This window comes from Halichoerus grypus, chromosome 3 (genome assembly GCF_964656455.1).
Source record: "Halichoerus grypus chromosome 3, mHalGry1.hap1.1, whole genome shotgun sequence".
In the NCBI taxonomy this organism is placed as follows: Eukaryota; Metazoa; Chordata; class Mammalia; order Carnivora; family Phocidae; genus Halichoerus; species Halichoerus grypus.
This window is the reverse complement of record NC_135714.1, coordinates 171,270,656-171,291,317: the sequence shown is the minus strand read 5'-3', so window position 1 is coordinate 171,291,317 and position 20,662 is coordinate 171,270,656. Positions and strand designations below refer to the sequence as shown.

The window sequence follows — 20,662 nt, the reverse complement described above, 5'->3', positions numbered from 1 at the left end:
GACATGAGTGTTTAAAAAGTTATAGATATACCTATATTTACTAATTAGTAGTTTTTGTCCTTAGTAATTGATTGATAATGCATTAGAAGCATTCCAGAAATAGGGGTGTGTGTGTGTTTGTGTGTGTGTGTGTGTGTGTGTGCTGGTTTATCTTCTTGCTTTATTCCTTAATATTTAATGCCTGAATAAACATATATCAAAATGTCACTTGGGGGGATGAAAAGGTGGTTTCAAGGACATTGTGTTCAATGTTAATCGCATCTCATGTGCTACTGAGTCATAGCCACATTGAGTTATCAAGTCAAAGAGCAGCCCTTTTTGTCTTCTGTATAAAAGACAAGCTGCTCAAATGTTACAGAATTCAGACACCCAAGTCATTAAATGTGGTTGTACATAAAACATGCAGCACTGATAATTCAAAATAGACAAGAAGAATGTGCTCGAGAAATAATTCTTCTACAAGTCATAATATCTGGCACAAAACATAAATAAAGCCCTATTTTTCTCCTTCAGTGCCCTGCCGTGAAGGAGTCACTGAGCCAACTTGTTATCTGCCAGTAACAGCGAGTTTTGGGAAGGCCTTCAGCTATGGAGAGACTCTTTCTGTATTTTTTAACAAGACATAGAGAATACAAGAAATCCCCCAACAAAAAGCAATAGCACCAGCAATTCAAAAGGCTCTGAGATGAAATTATCCAACATTCTGAACGATGAAGCCCTGTGTTGTTTTTCTATAGCTAAAAACAAACCCGAAATAAAGTGTTTTTAATGTCTTGTTCTTATTTGTTGTTCTTAATTACATATCTTGGAAAAATCCATCTCTAATCAAGCTCTATAGATATACTAATGGACCTCCAATCCTAAATCTATATGGTATGAGACAATTCTTTCATGATAACGTGTGTCTTTGCCAGCTACAGCTTACGCTTTCCTGCCTCTTTGCCTGTGCGTATATGAATCTGCTCACTTGGACGGCTTGCTGAAATGCTACCTACATTTCTAGTTCCCATTCAAATCCTTTTCCTGGATGAAGTCTTCCTCAACCAACAAAAACCAGAAGTAACTTGCCCCTCACCCCTACCCCTTTAGCTCACACAGCATGATTTTCAGTCCCACTTATCTGGTCTAGAATTGTACCAGCACATTTCTTGACTACAACGACCTCTCTTGGAGGCTCATAGCCCAGTTAGAGAAAGAATCGTAGGCTACACACAGACCCCAGTTAAAACTCAGATTGCATTCTTGAAATTCTCAAAATTGAATTGCAAATTTTGTTATTAGAGCTATTATGAATAATGATTCTTGGCCAGCCCATAAAAGCTCATCTAGCCCATATAACACTTGAAGTATAGTATTCATAGCACCCTTTTCAAAATTATTTTCCTGAAAACATATATTTTCTCAGAAAAAAATATTTTATATGATTCTGTTCTACTCATACAATGCCAGCATGAGTTGATCAAAAATGTTTAGGTGATCAAAAAATGTTTAAGTGGTTGTTGATGATGAAAGATTCTATCAAATCCCACGAATTGGTGTATGTCTTCCTAAGGAATCCACAGGCTGATCCTCCCCTATGGTTCCTGAGTCTCTACTCAGCAGCTTCTATGAAACCCCATATGAATTTCAAATGCTGCATTCTTTCTATCACTTGAGAAAACATCTGGAAGGGTGCAGTGAGGAAGCTGGGTATTGACCATATGGTGGAACCATCTTACCCAGCTTCCTAGATATTTCTATTAAAGGGATTTGGGCTTGTTTTAAGCTATTAAATAGAGTCAACATGCTGCTTCATTTGGGTTGGAGTCACAAAAGCACAAAAGTTTTAGTAAGATAATGCTATCTGGCCCTTTTAGCATCTTCTCTCATGCTGCTCATGTACTAAAGCATTCAATAGCAAAGGTGTTTAAAGATAAAGCAGAGGTACGCCTGGGTGGTCCAGTCAGTTAAGCATTTGACTTTTGATTTCAGCTCAGGTCATGATCTCAGGGTTGTGAGATAGAGCCCCTCATCAAGCTCCACACGGGGCATGGAGCTTACTTGAGATTTCCTCTCTCCCTTGCCCTCTGCTCCTCCCCTCTCCCCCCTCCCTCTCTTAAAAAAAAGGTAAAGCAGAAGGAAAATATCTGGTTCATATATGGGTGGCTTCAATCTGAAAAATGTCAATAAAAATATGGAAATAACAAAGAGTTTGAAATGAAGGAGATTACAAAATTTAAGCTAGTTTTCTGCTCATTTCCTTTTCCTTCTATTCCTTTTAGATGAGCCTAGATTTTTCCTTAGTAATCAATGCAGTTTGTGAAAACACAATCTTTCTCTGAAAGCCCAGTTCTGTGGCAGAAATTAAGAGTTTCTCTTACCTCTTAGTTCCCCCATATCCAGAGTTGTCCCAAGTTGTTCTAATAAAGCAACTCTTGCTGCATTCTTTTTGTGTTTCTTGCCATCATAATGTTGCTGGGCCATGAGAGGATTGTTAAACCAGGCTGCACAGAGCCCACAGTATCTGTCTGAATCTCTTCTTTGATAGGGAGATGCAACCACTGGAGCAGTGTCCACCCTTGGAGGCTTAAGTGAGTTCAGGGGTGTTGCTGTGAAGGAAAACAACCAGAGAGAACCACAGGCCAGGTTAGTCCATTACTGAGTACACTCATTTTCAATAGCTGAAGATGGAAGAGTCTCATGTTCATTCTAGAGCTGGAAATCCAGAGTTTACTGAAAGCAGGAAAATGATTTTTGCCAGTCCTCATTTTTGAAGCTGGAAAACAACTGAAAATTCCTAATTTATTGAGATCAGATTTTTCACATTGTTCTGTTTAAATCTGATAGTTTAGGAGACCATCCCTTAGGTAAAAATGAAGATTTTCAAAAATAAACTCTTGGGGGTAAGGGAGGAATCCATTAATCAAATTGCAGCTAAAACTTAAAGTAAACATTGAACAATAATGGCTTGAAAGATTCTGAATGAATGAATTAGACATTTGTGTGTTATACCTGGAAATAACCAATAAATAAAGGATTTGCCCAAGGGATAGAAGCAGATCTTTCAGTTACAAGGATTGTATCAGTTGACAAAAATCATGCTAATTTTATTGCCAGTTTCTTCTGTTTACTGTGATAGGTTATTTTCAACTATACCTGCTAAAATTGATTTTGAAAGTACAATATTGTTTTAAAAGACCAAAAGACAGTGTAGAACAGATGTTGCTTATCTAAACTGAAAAGGCATAATATAACTATTTTAAGGTTGCACAGCCCCAGCTATTAATTTAACACATTCCATTGTGAGCTTTCAGTTACTTTTGGCCCAGAAGCAAAAAAGAACCTAACTTGAAGGAGTTTACTAACAGAAAGTAAAAATAACTTCTTTCTGTATTACAATATACAATTTGCTTTCATCCTCACAGTAACAATGACTTAGTTACTGTTCCATATCTCACACGATGGACTTCAGAGATGCTGAATCATTCACTGGATGATGACATATCTAGTTATGGTAAAGGCAGGACTCCAAACCAAATCCTTAATTTCCAAGGCCCATGTTCCTTACAATACCTCTAAGACCCTTTTTATACTTCTTAATAGGCAATTTTATAATAAGCAAATTTATATATTCTTCTAGACCTCAGTCATCTTTGTTCTATATAGAATTTAATTTAATTTTGGAAAAATGTTCTAACCCAAAATATTTTACAAAAGAAAAAGCAATTTAAATTCTCATAAGGCCCATTAGTCACAATGCAATGTAGCAGTACCTTCTGCTATGTAGGAGTGCAGTTGGCAAAACCATGAATATTAGGGTCATTCCAAGGAAAAGCTGAAATCTGGAACATCAATAACAAGTAAACACTTAATCAACTCCCCAAGCTTTCAAATCAGTTTAATGTGGGCTTTTTTTTTTTCAGATTAAATAACAGATATACAAATAAATACTTGCTAAATAACATTTTGATTCAAGAAATGATTGGTATTGTAGCAATATCTTGAAAAAGTCTTTTCTTCTCTATCCAGAGATTTCATCAGATAGGGAGGTTTTAGCTAGCTTAGATGAAACTGAATGATACTATTTCTATTCGGACTTAGAGAAGTAGTATGTCTTTTAAAAGCCTCATTGCCAGATTCAGTCATATATCACCATGTGAAAATAAAGCTCAAAAGTGGGCCATAACACCCCAGCAGCCACCCAGTATCATCTGCTATGACTTAGAAATGCTTATAAAAGCTACAAAGTTGACCCGTATATAAAAGGACTTCTACCCACTTTTCTGAAGAAAATTGAATCTTGCTTCCAAAGTTTCCTGCAACCTTATCAATTTCTGAGGATTTATATCCATCTATTGTTTTTTATGGCAATGGAAAACCTATCAAATGTCTGCCATCAGAATGAATGTTGACTCTTGAAGCATAACTTACTTTTCTCTAAACTGGGCCCTAAAAAAACATCTGAGTCAATTTTATCTATTGACACCCTACATACCACTTCTGGCAGGAGTGATGCAAAATAGAATATCCATCAAATAAGATAATCTTATCTTTCACACAAGAAAGTAAGTTAATGCTGCATCTGTATTGTAGCTTCTTCTCCTTAATACAGCTCCAAAGTTTAATTTTTCTTATGCTCTATTTCCAACTGTCACCAATCTCAACCCAGTTTATATTTCCCACAAAGGCAGCAACATGAGGGAGTGGAAACCACCTTGACTCAAAGTCAGAAATCAAGATTGGGTCAGACTCCATCACCCACCAAGCTGTGTGACCTTTGGCAAACCTCTGATGTCTCTGGTTTCCACAAGGTTAAAATTCAGGGTCACCATTTCTTTAAAACCCATAGTGTAGGGATGGAACAAATTATAGAAGCTCTCTCTCACTCTTTTATGGTTTTGCCTGGATGTCAAATAGTGAGGTTATATGGGAAGAGAGGAGTTTCCAGGTAATAATGCTAAATCTGTGTGTGAACATGGATCATAATATCCATAGTTCTTTGGCAAAAGTATATAATTCTAATAAAATGAATACAAAGTAGGGCAAAGATTACTGTTTGGTTTGAAAACATGTTTATGACAAAACAGTTTAGTTGATGTATAGTTTATTGTTATTTAAATTTCATGCTTTATATTTTTATTTTAATTGCAAAAATATTTAGCTAAATATTGACTTTACCTCCTCTCTTTACAACTTAAAACCAAGAGTTCATTCATCAAAACCAGTAGTTTTCAACCTCGGGCAAACATTAGACTCAGGAGGAACTTTAAGAATCTCTATGTCCAGGCTGTCCCCAGACCAATTCTGTTCAATTACATCAGAATCTTGGGGTAGGAGCCAGGCATCAGGATGCTTTAATGCCCTCTTCCCACACCACCCGGTCCATGTTTCCAAAGTACAGCTAATGTTGAGAAGCATTGATACAAATATTGCCAGACTTTGTTTGAAAATGACTGTATGATAGTCCTCTAGATCTTCAAATAAAAGAAAGTCACATACTACATCCCACAGCAACAGGGCCAATTATTTTGTAAGCAATGACTGAAATGCCACATCTTTATCTATGAAGCAGAAGGAAATAATAATCAGTTGGCATTTTTTTAAAACCCTGATCAATTTCTCCATTTCTCCAAGATATAAAAGTTTCTCCATAATAGCAGCTAATGTTATAAATTAATATTATAAAAATTAAATAACAATTCTGATCCCAAGCAGAAACTGATACACATATTGAGCTGCTGAGGCACTGTACCGCCTACCTTTGACTGGCACCATCTCCAGCCTGGTCTACCATCCCTCTCCTCCTAGCTAAACACCTGCCCCGCAGGGTGCCGTTCAGTCCCATCTGCTCTGTGAGGCCTTGACAACCCAAGCAAGAAGTAATTCTCCCTCCTCTAAACCCAAAGCACTTATTAACCACACAATTCATTTGACATTTCTTAAATAGCGCCTTATAATCTTAGTTGTGTACACCTGTGCGTGTATGTGTGCATGTATAAAGGAAATTAGATCATAACACTTACACTTCAATACTTGATATTTTGGTGTGTGCTGTCTTCTCTAATACATGTCCACAATCCCTTGTTTCAACTCAGAAAAAAATCAAAAGCCTCTAAAATTCAAATTTTTCTTCATGATTCATTTTTTATTAAAACCTGACCTGAATTCAGAAGAGGCTATTTATAGTCTTTATAGAAATATATATATAGTTTATATAAATACTACATATTTATATAAGTATATATGAATATAAATTTATAAATAAATTAAATAAAAATAAGTAAATAAAATGTGAATAAAATACATAATATATAGGGCGCCTGGGTGACTCAGTCGCTAAGCGTCTGCCTTCGGCTCAGGTCATGGTCCCGGAGTCCTGGGATCGAGTCCCACATCGGGCTCCCGGCTCAACGGGGAGCCTGCTTCTCCCTCTGACCCTCTCCCCTCTCATGCTGTTTCTCTGTCTCTCTCTCTTTCTCTCAAATAAATAAATAAATAAAATCTTTAAAAAATATATATATATAATATATATATGATATATAATCACTTAGTGTAAACATACATACATGTTGCAATAGAATTTATTGTCTCTAAACATAGAGTTCTGTCTTAGATCTATTGAAACATAATATATGGTATCTGTACCTAGTTACATATCTAAAATCCTAAAATTTCTGATTCTCAAAATACATTCAGCCCCCAGTATTTTGAACAGAAGATCATGGATCTGTAGCCAATTCAGAGTAACTAAAATAAACTCAAGTTGTTCTAATACTTGAGACAATCGAAACAAGTCAGTCTCCAAAACTTGATTTCTAAGAATTACCTGACATCAATCATTTTCAATATCCCTTTTATGTCTTGCATACTGTTTGTCAAGAAGCAAGTTCTCAACAGCTATTTATAGACTGTTGGCTAAGTTGTCTTGAATAATAGTGTAGAATAATATGCATCTCTGTCCTATATTTGTTTCTTCCTGGTAGAATAACCCCAGTTGATCTAAGGACAAAAATACTTCCAGTGCACCCGGTGTGTGCCTCTCTCAGAACACTTCCTCACTCTGTAATGTAACACTGTGTATGACCAGACTCTTCATGAGTCAGCACGTTGCATGATGCCACTCACATAATGTATATAGCCCATGCCTTTTGCTAAATGAATGAATGGATGGATGGATGCTCTTTACATTAGAAGTGAATAAAATACTGGTAACCAAGAGTTTTCTTGTTTCTTCTAAATTGTGTCATTTAGGGCTTGAATACTAGTCAATATAAACATAAATACTAGCAACCCAGTGACAAGATTCTGGGTAGAGGTGTGTGTGTGTGGGGGGGTGAAGGCTAAATTGTAGAAAGGCAACATATCCAAGTGTAGACACACATCCCAGTCTCCCTGTCGTGGATTCAACTGGATATACAGGAAGTCAGTATTATCTCAAATTTCTATTTGCTGGGGTGGCCTATTTCTACGTATTTTTTAGAGAGTTCAAATTATGCACGTCATTCTGGAAATTTTACTTTCAAACAGGAAACCATTTACTCCGTTCATTTAGCATGGCATCTAAACTCCTCACTCCAAGCTTCTGGCTCAGTACCACATCCCAGTTTGCCTGGAACTGACAAGGTTTGTAGGACATGGGACTTTCAGTGCTAAAACAGGGACAATCCAAGACAAACTGGAATGAGTTGGCCACCCTAGCTTCTGGGGTCAGACCTGATTTAACATCACACCAGAGAGAGGGATTAGTAAAAATTTTGGAAATAATTGCTTGGGAGACTAGAGCAGGTCTTCTTTCAACCAACCAGACAGGATCTAGCAATAGATCTCAAAGCTTTACTTGTCAGATCACCACATGGGTGTCCTTAGCCAGAGAAGGGGATAACACAGTCAGCAGGCAATAGTATTCTCACCTGCCTGTCTGCCCTCTGGACCATGGCCTCAGAGTGCACTTCAACTCCAAAACGTGCAACTTTCACTGACATTCCCTACTCTCTCTCTCTCCCCCCATTTCTCCTCTCCCTTCCTCCCTTGTCCTTTTCTTTCTTCCTCTTGCACTCATTCCTGATGCTTTCTAGGCTTTAGGATAACAAAAATTAGTCCATCCTCACAAAGGACTTACCAAAACAGTTCCAGGAATTTATGTCTTTTAAAGTATGTGGCTTTCTCACCTAAGGTGTTCTTATCCGTAACATTAATTCTTCAAGTTTGTATGATATTGAGCAGTTTATTCCATTCTGCCTGTTCCATGTATTTTCTTATTTAAGTTGTCCCCAAATCCTGTTTTACCAATGAGGCAGCTTGAAGCTCAGGGAGATAAGTCAACTATCACAGGGCCCCCTAATTAATAAGCAGCAAAGACAATGGCAAAGACCAGATCTTTTGACACAAAGAGCAAGCACCATATTTTAATGCCAACTAGTTTCTAGTAATGCTGAGGAAGTGATAGGTCAAATAAACAAACAGATTAACTATAGAGTCAGAACACATTTCCCAGGCTTCAACATCTGTTCTCAGTGGGGATTATTTGGAAATATGCATTTTCTCTAAAACAATTTTTCCAGTTTTCAGTCCCTATGATCAACAGTCTTTCCTTTTTTCTCTTTTTTCCTACCCTAAATCAAATTAATTACAGTAGGAATCCTTTAGCAAGTATCACTTTTTTGGGGGTTTGGTTTTTATTGTTGTTGTTGTTTGTTTGTTTTTGTTTTTTTGGTTTTGTTTTTGTTTTGCAAATGCTGTTGATAATTAAATTTGACTGGGCCACCCAGCTCCTGGCTGAGGAGACAGCTGTCAGTGTGGATGGACAACTCAGTCTTCCAGCCTCTTCTGCTGGTAAATGCCTCAACTCGCTGTAAACTGAAAAGTCAAGGCTCAAATGTACATTTTCTTTGTATCTCTAGCAGAGGACAGGGCCTCTTGTGATGAATAAAGGAAGAAAGGGTCTAGTAAATTTCAGTTAATATCAATTTGGTGGATCTTCATGTTTTCATAAATGGCTTATGATAGCTACATTTTAAATCTTGAATGGTTTTGTTAGACTTTACAGGGTTTAAAACAAGTTAGATGTTCATATGTGGGGAGAGATGAAATAAATTGTGGGCATCTATACTCTGAAACACCACGAAGCAATTGAAAACACATTTTAGAAAAAAAAAAAAAATATTTAGTGACCTGGAGAAATGCTCAGGATATAATGTAAACTGAACTGTGTTTATATGTAGGGTGCAAACCTAATTACTTATTATTAAATTATACACACCCACCTATTTAAAACTATATAAAGATCAGAAGGCTATAAATCAAGCTCATAGCAATGGTTATTTCTTAGTTGTGGATTATGGTGATTTGTTTTATACTAGAGGATATACACCCTTGATGCAGAGGGAAAACAGTTTTATTCTACAACTTACATATAGGCCACATTTCATGCTAACTTGTTTTAGTGCAAAGTGGAGAAAACACTGCTTAGGGGACGTGTGGTGCCACAACCGGGTCTTAAATCGCAGAAGATTTTATTTGCAGTGATTTATTTATTAATTTATTGTTGATTTGGGGGAAAGTGGATTGGGAGAAAACTGGCTCTGTCAGAATATGATGTAAAAGCCCCAACTTCTCCTATTTCTACAAAGGATACAAGGGAAAGCTGTTTTCCCATTGTATGGCAGACCCAAAAATCACTCTCGTTATTTAGATAAAATGAAGTAACACTCTTCCTTCTAATATGTTTGGAAGTGAGTTCTGCTATCCAAGACTGCAAGATAGAAAAATCCATGTGCTATTTCTTTTATGCCTTGAAGGAAATTAAAGAACACTGTAAAATATTTCATGTTCCAAAACACATGCCATTAAACACTTCCTGAGAATAAACAAATGTGAGGATAATTTAACAGAACCATCATTCCAATTCAATTTTGTATTGAAACTCTAATTATAATCAGCCTATTAACAGGAACTGCTTCCTCACCCACACTACATTCATATATCATCAGTCCTCATTAATATAGTATTCATAGATCATTGATTTTCATTAATATAGAATAATTCCCTCTAGTTTCAGGCACTGATTAGGTTCTAAATATCTTAAGTATGCCTGTTTCCTGCAGAATCCTAATCTTTGAAAATGAGCCATTAAACAGAACTTTAGAGGAGATGAAAGTCCTTTTATAATTTTCTCATGTTGTTTGACAAAAGAATCCTAAAGCTGGGATATTCCATGTTCTTCCATGTGGTGAAAACAGAGGATGTAGAATGTACGTTCCACGAGGACAGGATCTTGATCTATTTTGTCTGCCGATGTATCCCAGGTCTTTAGAACCAGGCCTGGCAGAAAGTATGTGTTAAATAAACCCTTGTTGAATGAGGGGAACAGTTTATTCTCCATAAAGCTATCTGTGTAAGAGAAGGAATTTTACTTTAGGAAATTCTGCTAGTAGGAAGGCATCCTCTCTGTCCAGACTGATCTTTTTTTTTTTTTTTTTAAAGATTTTATTTATTTATTTGAGAGAGATTATGAGATAGAGAGAGAGCATGAGAGGGGGGAGGGTCAGAGGGAGAAGCAGACTCCCTGGTGAGCAGGGAGCCCGATGCGGGACTCGATCCTGGGACTCCAGGATCATGACCTGAGCTGAAGGCAGTCGCTTAACCAACTGAGCCACCCAGGCGCCCTCTGTCCAGACTGATCTTAAAAACACCTGCCACATTATGGGTATAATGCATTCATGGTGTTTGGTCTTCAAACACTATTCAGTTAAGGTGCTTTACTCCCTCTGAGTTCAGACTCAAAATCTTTGGTTTTGGCCACAGTTCCCAAACTCTGTGCAGAGGTACCCTGGGATGATGCAGTAAGCATACAGGGGAACCATAAGATTATTTAAAATTCTGAGAAAAGCATAGAGACATCCATTAGATACCATGGGAACCACTATCTTGAGGAAGTTCACAGTTTCAACATTAGATGCTACAGTCCTTTGAATGAGGTCATATTCCTGTGAACCTGGATATTTGAGGGCTCATCTAGCCAACCAGTGAGGAACAGGAAACAAAGGTGACAATGTCCAATCTAATCCAAAGATTTGAGAAGTTATGCGGTGTCCAACAGGCAAATGCATCCATTAGTAAATGTGGTTATTTAAGGATGAAATACAAATATTAACTTTTCCTTCAATATGTGCTGGATGAGTTATTAGGACATAAATACTTATTAAGTTGTTGGGACACTAAGAGTTATGACATCACCCTAGTATATTTGCTTATTGGTTGAGCAAGAATCAATGGCCTGCTAATTGGGCACTGCTGGGAATACCCTTCCTCATGAACCTCGGATAAGAGGCAGAGTCACAGAGGGCAGAGTGGGTTTCCCTGACAGGGATTCATTGATTCACTGGCACCCCCATGTCCAAGCCAGCAGATGCCATCCTTAGAGGGAGGAGATGAAGAGCATCATCCAGATCAGACAGTGTTGGCAGAGTGGGGGAGGACCAGTGAGGTGAAACCTGAGGACTGGTACCAGCTTTTATTCTTTCATTCTGCTGCCACCATCCCTCACTTCACCTAATCTATACCCCATGCTCACGGATGGGAATGATTTACTTATCCAGCAGCATCAGCTATTCAACTAGAGAGCCAGCTTCCTGGATCATTTCTTATATCCTATGAATATTTATGGAGGATTCAAAGATGAAAAAAGCAACCAGTTCCAGAAGCACAGCAGAGATAAAGTACAGGCTCAGTTCAGAAGTAGACAGAGAGAGAGGGTGGCCTTTTGGACTGAGCTGAAGGAAGCTGAAACCTGAGAAGTCATTTTGGAGAAGTTAGTACTGATACTATCCCCTGAAGAGAACGTGTGTATCTCTACTTCACCATCGGCTAGCATGCTTCTCTAATCAGGTTTCTCCACTCAACCTGAGTGTTGAGTAACCTTAAGCATATATCCCTAAAAGTAACATTGTCCTTAATAACCCACAGTTTGCAGGTTACAAAAATTGCCTCTACTTCATATTTAAAACTAAATGAATACGAATATTACCTATGCATATATTTTGCATGTATCTATTTGGATTTAATCTAGAAATAAAGTACATTTTATTTTATTTTTTTTAAATTTTTTATTGTTATGTTAATCCCCATACATTACATCATTAGTTTTAGATGTAGTGTTCCATGATTCATTGTTTGTGCATAACACCCAGTGCTCCATGCAGAACGTGCCCTCTTTAATACCCATCACCAGGCTAACCCATCCTTCCCCCCTCCCCCCTAGAACCCTCAGTTTGTTTTTCAGAGTCCATCGTCTCTCATGGTTCGTCTACCCCTCCGATTTCCCCCCCTTCATTCTTCCCCTCCTGCTATCTTCTTCTTTTTTTTTCTTAACATATATTGCATTATTTGTTTCATAGGTACAGATCTGAGATTCAACAGTCTTGCACAATTCACAGCACTTACCAGAGCACATACCCTCCCCAGTGTCTATCACCCAGTCAGCCCATCCCTCCCACCCCACCCCCCACTCCAGCAACCCTCAGTTTGTTTCCAAAGATTAAGAATTCCTCATATCAGTGAGGTCATATGATACATGTCTTTCTCTGATTGACTTATTTTGCTCAGCATAATACCCTCCAGTTCCATCCACGTCGTTGCAAATGGCAAGATCTCATTCCTTTTGATGGCTGCATAATATTCCATTGTATATATATACCACATCTTCTTTATCCATTCATCTGTTGATGGACATCTTGGCTCTTTCCACAGTTTGGCTATTGTGGACATTGCTGCTATAAACATCGGGGTGCACGTACCCTTTCGGATCCCTACTTTTGTATCTTTGAGGTAAATACCCAGTAGTGCAATTGCTGGATCGTATGGTAGCTCTATTTTCAACTTTTTGAGGAACCGCCATACTGTTTTCCAGAGTGGCTGAACCAGCTTGCATTCCCACCAACAGTGTAGGAGGGTTCCCCTTTCTCCACATCCCCGCCAACATCTGTCATTTCCTGACTTGTTAATTTTAGCCTTTCTGACTGGTGTGAGGTGGTATCTCATTGAGGTTTTGATTTGGATTTCCCTGATGCCGAGCGAGGTTGAGCACTTTTTCATGTGTCTATTGGCCATTTGGATGTCTTCTTTGGAAAAATGTCTGTTCATGTCTTCTGCCCATTTCTTGATTGGATTATTTGTTCTTTGGGTGTTGAGTTTGATAAGTTCTTTGTAGATTTTGGATACTAGCCCTTTATCTGATATGTCATTTGCTAATATCTTCATCCATTCTGTCGGTTGTCTTTTGGTTTTGTTGACTGTTTCTCTTGCTGTGCAAAAGCTTTTTATCTTGATGAAGTCCCAATAGTTCATTTTTGCCCTTGCTTCCCTTGCCTTTGGCGATGTCTAGGAAGAAGTTGCTGCGGCTGAGGTCGAAGAGGTTGCCGCCTGTGTTCTCCTTTAGGATTTTGATGGACTCCTGTCTCACATTGAGGTCTTTCAACCATTTGGAGTCTATTTTTGTGTGTGGTGTAAGGAAATGGTCCAGTTTCATTCTTCTGCATGTGGCTATCCAGTTTTCCCAACACCATTTGTTGAAGAGACTGTCTTTTTTCCATTGGACATTCTTTCCTGCTTTGTCAAAGATTAGTTGACCATAAAGTTGAGGGTCCATTTCTGGGCTCTCTATTCTGTTCCATTGATCTATGTGTCTGTTTTTGTGCCAGTACCATACTGTCTTGATGATGACAGCTTTGTAATAGAGCTGGAAGTCTGGAATTGTGATGCCGCCAGCTTTTCTTTTCTTTTTCAACATTCCTCTGGCTATTCGGGGTCTTTTCTGGTTCCATACACATTTTAGGATTATTTGTTCCATTTCTTTGAAAAAAGTGGATGCTATTTTGTTGGGGATTGCATTGAATGTGTAGATTGCTCTAGGTAGCATTGACATCTTCACAATATTTGTTCTTCCAATCCATGAGCATGGAACGTTTTTCCATTTCTTTGTGTCTTCCTCAATTTCTTTCATGAGTGTTTTATAGTTTTCTGAGTACAGATCCTTTGCCTCTTTGGTTAGATTTATTCTTAGGTATCTTATGGTTTTGGGTGCAATTGTAAATGGGATCAACTCCTTAATTTCTCTTTCTTCTGTCTTGTTGTTGGTGTATAGGAATGCCACTGACTTCTGTGCATTGATTTTATATCCTGCCACTTTCAAAAAATAGAAATGGAAGGAAAACTTCCAAACTCATTTTATGAGGCCAGCATTACCTTGATCCCAAAACCAGACAAAGACCCCATCAAAAAGGAGAATTACAGACCAATATCCCTGATGAACATGGATGCAAAAATTCTCACCAAAATACTAGCCAATAGGATCCAACAGTACATTAAAAGGATTATTCACCACCACCAAGTGGGATGTATCCCTGGGCTGCAAGGTTGGTTCAACATCCACAAATCAATCAACGTGATACAATACATTAACAAAAGAAAGAACAAGAACCATATGATCCTCTCAATAGATGCAGAAAAAGCATTTGACAAAGTACAGCATCCTTTCTTCATCAAAACTCTTCAGAGTATAGGCATAGAGGGTACATACCTCAATATCATAAAAGCCATCTATGAAAAACCTACAGTGAATATCATTCTCAATGGGGAAAAACTGAGAGCTTTCCCCCTAAGGTCAGGAACACGGCAGGGATGTCCACTATCACCACTGCTATTCAACATAGTATTAGAAGTCCTAGCCACAGCAATCAGACAACAAAAAGAAATCAAAGGCATCCAAATTGGCAAAGAAGAAGTCAAACTCTCACTCTTTGCAGATGATATGATACTTTATGTGGAAAACCCAAAAGACTCCACCCCAAAACTGCTAGAACTCATACAGGAATTCAGAAATAAAGTACTTTTTATTAACTGCCACTTGGAAACTGTTAACTCTGAAGGTCCAATGCTATTCTGAGTTAGCTCTATAAAACCACAAAGCAACTCTAGAACTCCTTGAGGTCTTCTAAGACAGATTGAGCTCCTTTGCTCCATCATGTTAGGTACTCCCAACCGTTGAATCAAGAGAATCCAGGGTGCCAAATGCTAAGGCAAGAAGGTCCTCCAATCCCTACAAGTTTAAAGACCATTTCCTTACACCACTGCTTCTCATATTAAGCAATGAAGTTGGTGGGCAGAGGATGATTGCAAATAAAGAAAAGGTTTTAGGCTAGATAAGACTTTGCAAATCAATGTTAGAAAATCTTTAGGTTAATTTAGTCCCTGGGGGAACAGAGGCCAACCCAGAGCCTGAATTATTTAAATGTATCATCCATAATTGTTCATTTAACTATGGCTTGACCACAAATTGCATACTTCATTGTTGCCATGCAGACACAGCCAAAAGGGAGTGCATGAGAGAGAATATAAATGATTTCTATTGAAGAATTTTTAGGACAAGGGTGCCATTAACAGCTAATGAAGGTGACGCTGCTTAAAATTTGCAACTGCAAGTGTGCTCCACAGACCAAGAGCATCAACATCACCTGGCAGTTTATTGGAGCTGCAAATCTCAGATCCCACCCTGGACCACTAGATGAGACTCAACATTTAGGAGAGTTTCAGGTGACTGGTATGCAAATTAAATTTGGAAAGCACTGGATTAGAATCAGCGGTTCTCAGCCCACCTGAACACTTATGGACTCTAGGCCCCACCCAAGCCAATTAAATCAGAATCCCTGGGGCTGGAGCTGAGCAATGGCAGGCTTTAAAGCTTTGCAGGTGCTTCTGGTGTGCAGCCAGGGTTAGGAATGATCAGATTGGAGGGACAGCACCTGGCATGAACCTCATTTTACTTCCATCTTATGTATTGTGTTTTTATGTTTCATTTGTATTTTTATGTTTCATTTGTTCAAATCTATGTACTGGCACCATGTTCTACATTAGCATACAACACTAGTCCTCATGCAGCTTGAAATCTAGAATGGAAATACTTTTTTTTTTTTTTTTTTAAGATTTTATTTATTTATCTGAGAGAGAGAATGGGAGACAGAGAGCATGAGAGGGGGAGAATCAGAGGGAGAAGCAGACTCCCCGCTGAGCAGGGAGCCTGATGTGGGACTCGATCCCAGGACCCCAGGATCATGACCTGAGCCGAAGGCAGTTGCTTAACCAACTGAGCCACCCAGGCGCCCGGAAATACTTTTTTTTAATGGAAATACTTTTTGTTAACTCACAGAACTATTTTATTAAGTTGCATTAATTCTACAGAAGCCTATTTATTCAAAAAATCATAAGAGGCAGCAGATAGAAAATAATAGGTTTTGCAATAAAATCAAACTAGATTTAACTCAGGATAGGATGACTTTCTGCAGTGAAAATATTTCCTAAAATAAAATGGGGCTAATGGTTCAATCTCGCTATCTCTGTTGTGCCTGCTTGATAAAAGTTGGTTCCCAGAATCCTGGCCACAGAAAAAATGAAGACCGGAACCAAGATCTCCTAACTCTTACGTCATGTTTTCCCATGTCCCACGCTGACATCAGTTATGCCAAATTGACAGAGCCTGCCCTCACACAGACCAGGAACATAGTGAGCATGAGACAAGGGAGTGTGTGGGAAGACTAAGTCAGAAAAGCTCACTTGCTGGTCATGAAACATTCATGTATCTGGTCACAAGTTTGTGGTGACTACAGCAATCTAAGATTCTTTCAAAGCGATCCAGGATGGATTGTAGAATGCTAGGAAGTAGAGAGAAGAGCCAGAGAGGTGGCTTAAGGAAGAAAGGTGTATGAGTAATAAAGGATTTGGGATTACTGAGCCAGAAGAGGAGAAGCTGAAGCATTACTTAATAACACTTGAGACACATAGAGGATTACAGAATTTAGACTGATGGCCAGCTGTTTTTCCAAAGCTGCTAAAAAGGAAAAACAGACTGAGCCTGAATGGTAGGCCTTTAGAAGACAAGAAGCTTAAGGGAGCTGATGCATGATGTTAAGACACGTTTACTGTCCCTGGGGTGGGTAGCTGAGGAAGGTTTGTACCCAGTGGTGAAAGGGAGAACATTTAAACCATGCTAGATAATGGGACTTAAGAGTTAAATGGAATCTTGCTGGAAACAGAGATGGGTAAGATGGTAACTCAGGATTCTGTGGATTTCTAGGGGTAACTCATTCTCCATGCTAGACACAGGATGAAACAACATTTTTTAAGGCAAAACTCTTGAATATTAAATCATCAAGATTAGGCAGATGTATGGACATCTTTCTTTCTGACTCTATATTTTGACTAAAAATGATCTCCCCTTTGTGTTAAGAAAGATCAAGTAAAATGTTCACGTATATGACACAGTTAGTTCTTGCCTCCCCCGTCCAGCAGCATGCTTGATATATGAGTTTTACTAACTGAAAATGAAAGGTCCAGGTATTAAGATTTCATCAGCTCTGTTGACTGAAAAGCAAAATGAAGCTGATAATCATTAGCACTTTACATTAATCAAGGTATAATTACAGCGGGAATTCCTGAGTACACCTTTAACTTCAGTCTCCTGCTTCTCAGTTATGAAATATCAACAGGTGATGTAGAGCAACAATCATGCCTACAAATGACTGAGGACTCTCCCAGAGACCTCCATATCTCTCAGCTCTGAGGACTGCACTCAGAACTCCCAGACCACATCTTTAGCCAGTAGCACCAACAGTAAGAATGGCTGCAACTCATGGTACCTCCAAGTGGTCAAAATCCTCTTGAAAACCTAGATGGATTCATAATGACAGCAATAGGACTCAACAATGTGTGCATTCAGCAGACGATTAGCAGGAAATCCTACACAAGAGAAGCAGTTTCTCTGATGGCTGAGAGTAAAGTAAGAAAACAAAAAATTTAATCTTTTCTAGCTTTCAGATAAATAAATTGGTTTGGCATCTATGTCATATGACAATTTATATAGCAGAATAACCTACTGAGAAATTAAATAATTGTCTTATTTTCCAGTAGACCCACTTCATAAAAATGAAAGGTGTTTTCCATTGCATTCCAAAATGGGGGTTAAGCTTTGAAGTCTGGCTTTCCCCACCCCCAGGACAGAATAAACAGATGCACTTATTCTGAGCTACTTAAAGAGCAAAGGAATCTGAGTGTCAAAGAAGGGTGTGCTTTCTGATATCAGGAAAGGAATTGTCTTATTAGGGGCTGGGGAAAAAGAGGGTTGCAAGTATGGGTAGAGACCTGGGCATCTTAAAAACAGTATGTCTAAGGTGGCAGGACATCCCCCAGAAATGTACATAATGGAGCCTTGGCCTTCTTTTTTTATTTTATTTTATTTATTTATTTGACAGAGAGAGACACAGCGAGAGAGGGAACATAAGCAGGGGGAGTGGGAGAGGGAGAAGCAGGCTTCCCGCTGAGCAGGGAGCCCGATGCAGGGCTCGATCCCAGGACCCTGGGATCATGACCTGATCTGAAGGCAGACGGTTAACGACTGAGCCACCCAGGTGCCCTGAGCCTTGGTCTTCTTTTCCATAGCCTCACTTGACACAAAGGGGATGAAACCATCAGTGGAAGTCTCTGACATGAAGGAATATGTCAACCTGTGAGGGAGACAGCTAAGTTGAGATCCACTTCTGAGGAAGCCCTGGGGCTTCACCCACAGCCTGTGGACCAGCACACAACAGCATCCTGGGTGACCCTAAAGTAGCCAGAGCCCACAGGCTGGGAGACTTCCTTGAGGGTGCCCTTATGCCTCTAGGCCCTTGTGTGGCCCTAGAGAGGGAGGAGAGCGTACCCCAAAGAATGACCAAGACTATCCTTCTAACCCATCTTCAGGGCTAGAGGACAGGAGTAATTTACACTGATTTTCAAAATACAAAGAAATATGATATTTATTGTACTCAAGTACTATCCAGTAATTTATACTTATTGTATCTGATTATTAAGGAAACCAACCTGAGTGTTACACAAGACTTTTGAGGCTGCCACTTAAAATATACAGATATTTCAAAGGATAGAGTACAGTCTGGGACATTTACTACCAATTATTTTAGGTAGAATGCTTACTTTACAAGTGCCTTCTCAATTTCATAGGCTAGACAGTTTTCGGGTTCTTATCTTCAATGGTTGATTTAAGAGTTCTTGCCAGAAAATCTCTCACTCAGAGTTTTTTTCTGAATAGTAATGCATTCTGTGTATGGATTCCACTCCCTGACCACATCTCCTATTGTCAGTTTCAGCATAAACACAGGAAACTGACAATTTTATTGTTCTACTCTATTCCTTCATAAAAATGTGTTAAAGAACACTTTCTGGAATAAAGGTATAACCATATCATAAAAGGTGCTGAAATCATCAACTGTCTTATACCACTATTTGATCATCCAAAAAAGAAAAGTGAGTTTATGCTATTTAAAAGGATTTGTGAAAATCACCTAGGCAGTAGTCTCATTGTTAAAATCTTTAATTCCATTCAATCTTTGATCTCTTGTTTCTCTGGTCATCAAATATAAAATAAAAAGACAGTAGCCTTGATCTAATCATTGCTCCAAGCCTCTTGTGATCCAGTGTTCAAAAGTAGTGTCCAAAAGAACTTAGCTGGCCTCGCATTGCTTATTTATTTAAACCCCATTTGCTGAATGATAGTCAGCGGCCCGACTCATTTGTTTTCTCTTGACAGTGTGACCTCATGGAAAGATTACTGCAAAACAAAAGAAGTCTCTTTGCCATCAACCCGTTATATCACCCTGGGCAAATGGCTTTACCTCTCTAGGCCTGTTTCCTCATCGGAAAAATGAGATGGTTGAAACAATGATTGGTAAGCACCTTCCAGCTCTGCGATTCTATGAATCTATTACTTGTAGTTGTAAGCATTAGAAAAGCCAAAGACATCATCGGAACAAATGCATTGATCTAAAGATGACATCTTAGAACATGCCAGCTTTTCTAATTTAAGAGAAAACGCACTGCTATGAAGATCTGCCTGTTTGACAAAGTATTGTTTGCGTCTATTAAAACAAGTATCTAGACAAGCTATGCTGGCAAACCAAATAACCTGATTCAGATGATAGAACTGCTGCAGTGTATGAAATCTTATACGCAAATAGGAGGTGCTGATTGAACCTGGAGTGCATATATTATTTTAAAATTTGAATTTATGTAACTTACAAACAGATCTAGAACACCCTGATCTTTATTCATTCAACAGAGAACTCAAATAAGCAATTCCATGTCTGGCATAGAAATTTATGGAAAAGTTCCAAAGCTCTGTCTGTCTCATTTTCTGCAGGAAATAAGAAAGGAAAGAAGAGAAACAAGACTGCAGAAGAAGGATATATGATAAACACACACACAAGACAAGCAGAGTGGACGAGATCATTGCTTATCTGTTCCTTTTCCCATATTATTCACTGTTCCTTTTCCCATATTGTTCACTGTTCCTTTTCCCATATTGTTCACTGTTCCTACAAATACTTGATTTAAAGTTTATAAATATATCTTTGTGGCTTTGTTCCTTCCGATCATTTTAGTGAGAGCCTTAGAGTCTGAACTATGCTGTTCATTAGGTGAGCAAAAATCTGTAGATCAATTTTGAAGCATTATTTGTCACCATGTCGAAATGAAGAAAAGGTCCTAAAATGTGCAATCAGAGGCCCTGGGTTCAAGTTCCAGTTATGCTATTTTACTGCATAACATCAGGCAAGTCACTTTACCCTGCTGTCTTAATTCCCCC

At 38.6% G+C, this 20,662-nt stretch overlaps 1 protein-coding gene across 5 annotated transcripts in view; it reads right to left on the bottom strand.

Moving 5' to 3' along the window:
* ZMAT4 (zinc finger matrin-type 4) overlaps window positions 1–20,662 on the bottom strand; it is a 354,366-nt gene that overhangs the window by 132,547 nt on the left and 201,157 nt on the right. For 4 of the 5 annotated variants that reach the window (XM_036096263.2, XM_036096264.2, XM_078069584.1 and 1 more), the window contains one exon: window positions 2,361–2,588. The exons of the other annotated variant lie outside the window; for it this stretch is intronic. In XM_036096263.2, coding sequence (XP_035952156.1) covers window positions 2,361–2,588 — 228 coding nt within the window. The remainder of the gene's footprint in view (window positions 1–2,360; window positions 2,589–20,662) is intronic. 5 annotated transcript variants of the gene reach the window in all.